This window comes from Frankliniella occidentalis, unplaced genomic scaffold, assembly GCF_000697945.3.
Source record: "Frankliniella occidentalis isolate FOCC.00 unplaced genomic scaffold, Focc_3.1 Scaffold43, whole genome shotgun sequence".
Taxonomy (NCBI): domain Eukaryota; kingdom Metazoa; phylum Arthropoda; class Insecta; order Thysanoptera; family Thripidae; genus Frankliniella; species Frankliniella occidentalis.
In genome coordinates this window covers 991,825-997,519 of record NW_026267173.1, presented here as the reverse complement: position 1 = coordinate 997,519, position 5,695 = coordinate 991,825, and the positions used below count along the sequence as shown (strand labels likewise).

Genomic DNA, 5,695 nt, shown 5'->3' with positions numbered 1-5,695 from the left:
ATCCCTACACCGATAGCGCGAGAAAACTAACCGTCATTTTTTGCCCTGGCGCATTTACTTGAGCCTCAAAATCAGACCGGCACTAAGGAGCGCTGAAAATGCGCTTGGATTTCGACGGCGCGCCACTCTGGGTTCACCTACTATCAGGGGTGAGAAAAATATATACGACTCCTGCGCGAATGTCAGTCGGGTGGCGACGACGTAACGATTGGTCATGAGTCATGCGTGATTGCTGGCTGGCGTATGGCGGCCGAGCAGGGAGGGAGGGGAGGAGGGGAAGCACCAGTGCGGGGGGAGCGACGCCCGGGCCTGGCCACCGCCAGGTGTCGGGCGGGGCGCGGGGCGCGCGAGCCGCGAGGTGCCGAAGGTTTTAAGGCCAACACATGACAGCAGGGCCGCCGGGGGGCGGCCGGCGACCACCACAACCGCCATACCTCCACGAGAGGGGTGGGGTGGGGAGGTGGGAGGGGCGATGTAAGCACACATCTGAGCGCCAGCGTTACGTGCCAGGCCGGCGCCGAGGCGGACGATCGAAAGCGAGCCTTGAACTGAACGCTCTGGCCGTGTACAAAGCGTGTACAAGTAGTATCGTAAATGCGCGGAGTCAACGAAAACAAACCGACAAATATGTCGGTGTTTAGAGTTAGTTAACTTCACTTAAATTGCAAAAAAATTGGATTTGTCAAAATTTATTCGCTGGCGTGAAAAACAATGGTTTACATGTCAGTGGAAAATCGGTGAATAATTCTCTTCCGTATATACAGCACCGCTTGCTTTTGACTCAAGATCTCTGTGTGGGTCAAGCAAAACCCCCTTTTCTCCATAGGGCTCGGGGTTGCGCGGCGGCACACAGGATGTTGACGTCCTTTGCGTCCTGCTGTGGACGTGGACAGGGGTCAGGTCGCCGGTCTCCTATTTTCGTGCCGGCGATGGCTGACGCGGTGGCATATAGGCGACATGTCCTACCGCACTCGCTGAATCGGTTCCGAAACAAACTTTTTACTTTGGCGAGCGAGCGAGCGAGCGACAGAGAAGGGGAGGGGTCGACTCGTTGGCTGGTGCCGCGGTGGAAGTGGTGGAATCCCATCAATGTCCACTTGGGAAATTCAAAACGACAACAAGGCACGTGGGGGGGAAAAAAGATCAGGTAAAAAGCCAATGCATTAGCGTGCGCAGATAATCTTGTTTTGCCACGCCGCCGATGTGCGCCGGTTAACCAGCGTGGCGTGCGCAGTGCGCCATCGACCCATTCAGCGCCAGTCTGATTAAACGGCGGCGCGCGATACGAGATCAACCCCTCGATCTACAAATAAATAAGTTCAGTTATTCACTTTTGGGTCGCGGACGAGTAGCGCAAGCGAAGCGTTTCAGGTGCGATTGTGCCCGGTAAAATTTGAAAAAAAGACTCGTAGCGTATGGGCAAACCGTAAACCTTGGCAAACCCCTAGCAAACAACCCCTCCTATGCTGTGAAGACCCCTGTCCCTTTCCGTGCACGGGAAAAGGTCGTATTACATCAGCGTAGCATACGTGAAGTGCAAATTCAATCAAGTCCTAGAAAACCCTTCCACGTGCGGAGTTCGGGAATATGCGGACGAAGACTCAAAATGAGATCTCAAAACGTATAGGTACAGACACCATTCCCCATCAGCACATTTTAAAAAATAACGAGAGTAGGTCAGATTGACATTAATATTAATCAAAATTAAAAAAAATTAAATCAGACACTGACACTTCGTTCTTCAGTGTGGCTGTGCCCCTAGGCCCATAAACAGATTAAGTTTGTTGGGCGGTACTTTACCAGTCAGTGCTTCAACGCACAGCCCGTGTTGATGTGTATCGGCTCGTCGTACACGCGTTATACACACAGGCGCCAAGCCTGGAGACAATACTACAAACGACTCTCTGCGCAGCCCCACCCCAGCCGGCGGCGGCACACTTCACGCCCATTTGCAGCAACACATTATCAGAACATCGCCGACAACGTTATCAATAATAGTGATGCGCGACGACGGTTGTATAGAGGGGAGCCTTTCAGGTCGAACCGAACGCCGGTCCGCCGCTGAAGTGCACTGAAGGCGGGTGCGGGTACTGACCGGTGCGCGGGCTGAGCGTGGAGCCCTGCTTCATGAGGGCGCCGTACACGAACCACACGCAGGCGGGCAGCGAGTAGTCCTCCAGCTCCATGCCGGCGGGGTCTTCGGGCATGAGCAGTGGCCGGCGCCGGCGCAGCAGCCGGTTGCGGATCTTGATGATGACGAAGATGACGGGCCCGACGAGGATCAGCGACACGAGGATCAGGTACCACACCTGCAAACGCACCAGAATGGCGGTCACGATGGCAACAGCAAGGCGTCTCGCGGAGCAGTCCGATCGAAGTGATTCAAAAATCGGAAGTTTTCGTGTAAAGCTAACTTTTTTAAAAAATCGTAATTTTCAAAATTTTCTCTGTAAATTTTGATTGGGTTTTACCTACTCAAGAAAAAATCTAAATCTGCCAACAAACAAATTTTGAACATTTTTTTTCTGGAAAAATTAGAATTTCCAGTCGCTCTACCTCGTCGTGCTGCTCTGCTCACCGTCTCCGTGAAGGGCGCCAGGAGTCCGGAGCCGCTGGCCGAGGCCCTGGGCCGCTCCATCAGGATGACGAACTCGGTCTCGCCCAGCGAGATGGAGGGCTGGGCCAGCTTGAGCGTGGTCGGCGTGACGGGCAGCAGGGCGGCCGCCATGTCCGCCCGCTGCAAAGGGTCGGAAATGGGATTCGTAACGTTAGTAACTTACGTCGCCTTCCCAGGAAAATATGCCTGGGAGGCCCACCTGGGCCCCAAAAAATGTGTCGGAACTTTACTTTTCGACCCCATGGGGGTTGACTCGGGCTTAGTCTCCAAATCAGGCGTCTTTCGCGGCAGTTGGCAGGGCGAGAAAAGGGTGGATACGACTGGTAGGCCCGCCCCCGCCGGCGCTCGGACCTCCTAATCAAGTAGTAGGCACCACGTAACGACGAAGCGGTCGATGCGTCCGCGCGACGTGTCGAGAGGTTTGCCTTCCTTCTCGGGGCCCAAAGGCACAAGGCACCAGGGCAAGGGCAAGGGCGGACGGAGCGCCAGCGTTACGTGCCAGGCCGGCGCCGAGTTTTTTTTTGTTTTTTTTTTTTTTTTGGTCGAGCAAAATGTTCTTGGCCTAACCTGTAGCCTACTTTAATATTGTGCTTGATCCAATATGATTTTCATTGCATCAATGCTCATCGAGCAGTGCAATCGAGAAGTACAATATTCAAATGGAGGAGGTTATTCAAGTAAAGAACATTTAGCTTGATCCAAAAACAGACTTCTCTGGGTGGGCGGAAATAACGCACCGTTGGGTCGAAATGGCCCCAAAGCCCGGAGTGGTCGGAGAGTGCGATGTGGACAAATGCCAAAGTTTCAAACATGAACGAGCATGTAGCATGTCAGCGCGCCTGGGCGCGTCGGCCCCTCTCGAGCACTCGCACGAGCTAGACGGGAGGGGCAGCAGTAGTTGGCAGCAGGTCTGAAGTGACTCGACCGACATGTGCCCCAATGTTAAATGAAGTCTGAGCAGACCGCTATCCGCTAGCAAATGTGGCGTGGGTTGCCTACCGTGTGTAGAGCACTCGTACATCACATTAGCTAAAGTATAGAGTATAAGTCTCACACTTGATTTAATGGCGACTTCAATGGGATGAGGAGGCTGCCACACCAGGAGCGACCAGGAACAGCGGCAACAGGCGCAGTGCCGGCGGCACCGAGTGTTCCCCGCTTACGCCCAGGAGTCTCTTGAAGAGACACGCTAGCCGAGGTGTTGGGATCACGTGACCTCACGGAGGGTGCCGCCACCCGCCCACACCGACTGCTTCTCGCTGCTCGTATCATCGCCTCGCAGAGGCCGTGTTGCACTACTTACCGAGTCGACACAACGGTTTTGTCATCACTGACGGCGTCCGCCGGCCCGCAAGATCGATCCCAAAACGTGTGCGCTTCTACGCGCCGCGGTCCGTCACCGTGTCGGTCATGGAAGGGGTAGGGGGTGTGATGGAGGATTTGTCAAGAGTTCACTTCGCACCGACACCACGACGGATGTCGGACCTCGACGGGGTGGGTGGTGAATTTTTTTACCGTTTTTTTTTGGGGGGGGCGGGAAACTTGCAGCCCAAACTCGCTCAAAAATTTTAAGAAAAAGTGGTGGCAAGTATTTTTAGAGCAATGTCTTGCTCTGCTCTGCACTTCGTGAGTCACTCCGCTACACCTACACATAGCTTCATAGCGGTGAGATGAGAAATGCGCTTCTTTTGGGCTCAACGCGAAGAAGGAAGGAGTTAGGAAAAGAGGAAAGGGGGTTGGGAGGGGGTGGGCCCACTCCACGCGAGTTGGATTGGGCGGCGTGAAGCGTGAGGCCCAGTGAGAGGAGGAGGGGACGGGGGGCGACGGGCGAGGCAGGTGCGAGGCGCAGCGCATTTCAATTGAATGGAGGCGGGCGAGACGCCCAAGGGTGAGTCCAATGGTATCCACTCTATGAATCTATGCCTTACATCGACCCACCATGCATGGGACGGGGGAAGGGGGGTTGCTGATGGAAGCAGCAAACTGATGGGCACCGCTGAGCATTTGAACTCCCCGCAGGTCTAACGGTGCAGCTAGATTGGCCGACCTATTTTTCTGCGACCTGATGATTTTTCCAAAATCCCCAAAAGTACTGTCCGACCTAGATTTTGTCCGACAAAACCTAGTTTGGACAGTACTTTTGGGGATTTCGTAAAAAACCAGGTCGGAGAAACATAGGAGGTCGTACAATCTAAATACGACCTATCTTTCGCCGCGCGACTTCGTATGGGTCTTCCATTCTTTTCTTGCGTCGCAGTCGCAGAGGATAGGAACCCCTGTCAACAGCCAGTGCGTGCCGTGAAGGGGCGGGGGGGGGGGGGGGGGCGTCGCCGCCGTCGCCGACAACCGCCGACAACGCTCCATGCGTCCTGTCGCGCGGGGGGTATTATTCCGATTCTTCGAACGGCTACCTGTTAGAAGGACTGAGCCTCGCCTCGCCTCACCTCGCGCCTCGCGCAGGTTGAGGCCTGAGGGGAGGTTTCTAACACGGACAAGGAGCGCACTTCAGATTTTCCTTCGGACAGAAATTTCACGATCTATAGCGGTCTGAAGTATAGACTGAAGATTGAAGAGCTGAGGACATGTACAGAAGCTACATTTTGATAGGGTTTTTGAAACCTGCTTTTGACTTTGATACTGTTGATACTCTGTTTGGAACTTGACTCGTAGCAACCTGATTTTTATAGCATTGCGTGCAAGTCCAACAACACGCCGGCTTAAAAAGTGCGATAGAAATCGTATTGCAGAAAAATGCGCTAATAGCTGCCAATAATAGGCAATGCATTGTTTCTTTCTTTTCGGTGCCATTTAGGTTTTTTAAAAAATCTTATAAGAACCATTTTTAAGCGCTAATTTGGGGGGGGGGGCGAGGTCGCATTCGCTGATGAAATTCGTTATGTTATAATCGCGTTCGTTCCACTACTGCAGCGAATTGTAAGAAAGTTTTATAGAACTTCACTGGAAAAACAAAGGCACTAAACAACACCTTTTCTGCTCTGGAAACCCAAGTGTGTACTTGAATGCAGAATATGCTGTGTACTTGGTCAAGTATGCAGAATATTCTGTGTACTTGGTCAA

The 5,695-nt window shown here is 53.3% G+C and overlaps 1 protein-coding gene across 1 annotated transcript in view; it reads right to left on the bottom strand.

Annotated features, from left to right (window-relative positions):
* Nucleotides 1–1,787: 1,787 nt before the first annotated feature.
* Nucleotides 1,788–5,695, bottom strand: part of LOC113208925 (glutamate receptor ionotropic, delta-1) — a 7,480-nt gene continuing 3,572 nt past the window's right edge. The window contains exons 4-5 of the mRNA XM_052266821.1: nt 2,579–2,737; nt 1,788–2,309 (exon numbers count right to left, since the gene is read on the bottom strand). Coding sequence (XP_052122781.1) covers nt 2,034–2,309; nt 2,579–2,737 — 435 coding nt within the window. The 3' untranslated portion in view covers nt 1,788–2,033. The remainder of the gene's footprint in view (nt 2,310–2,578; nt 2,738–5,695) is intronic.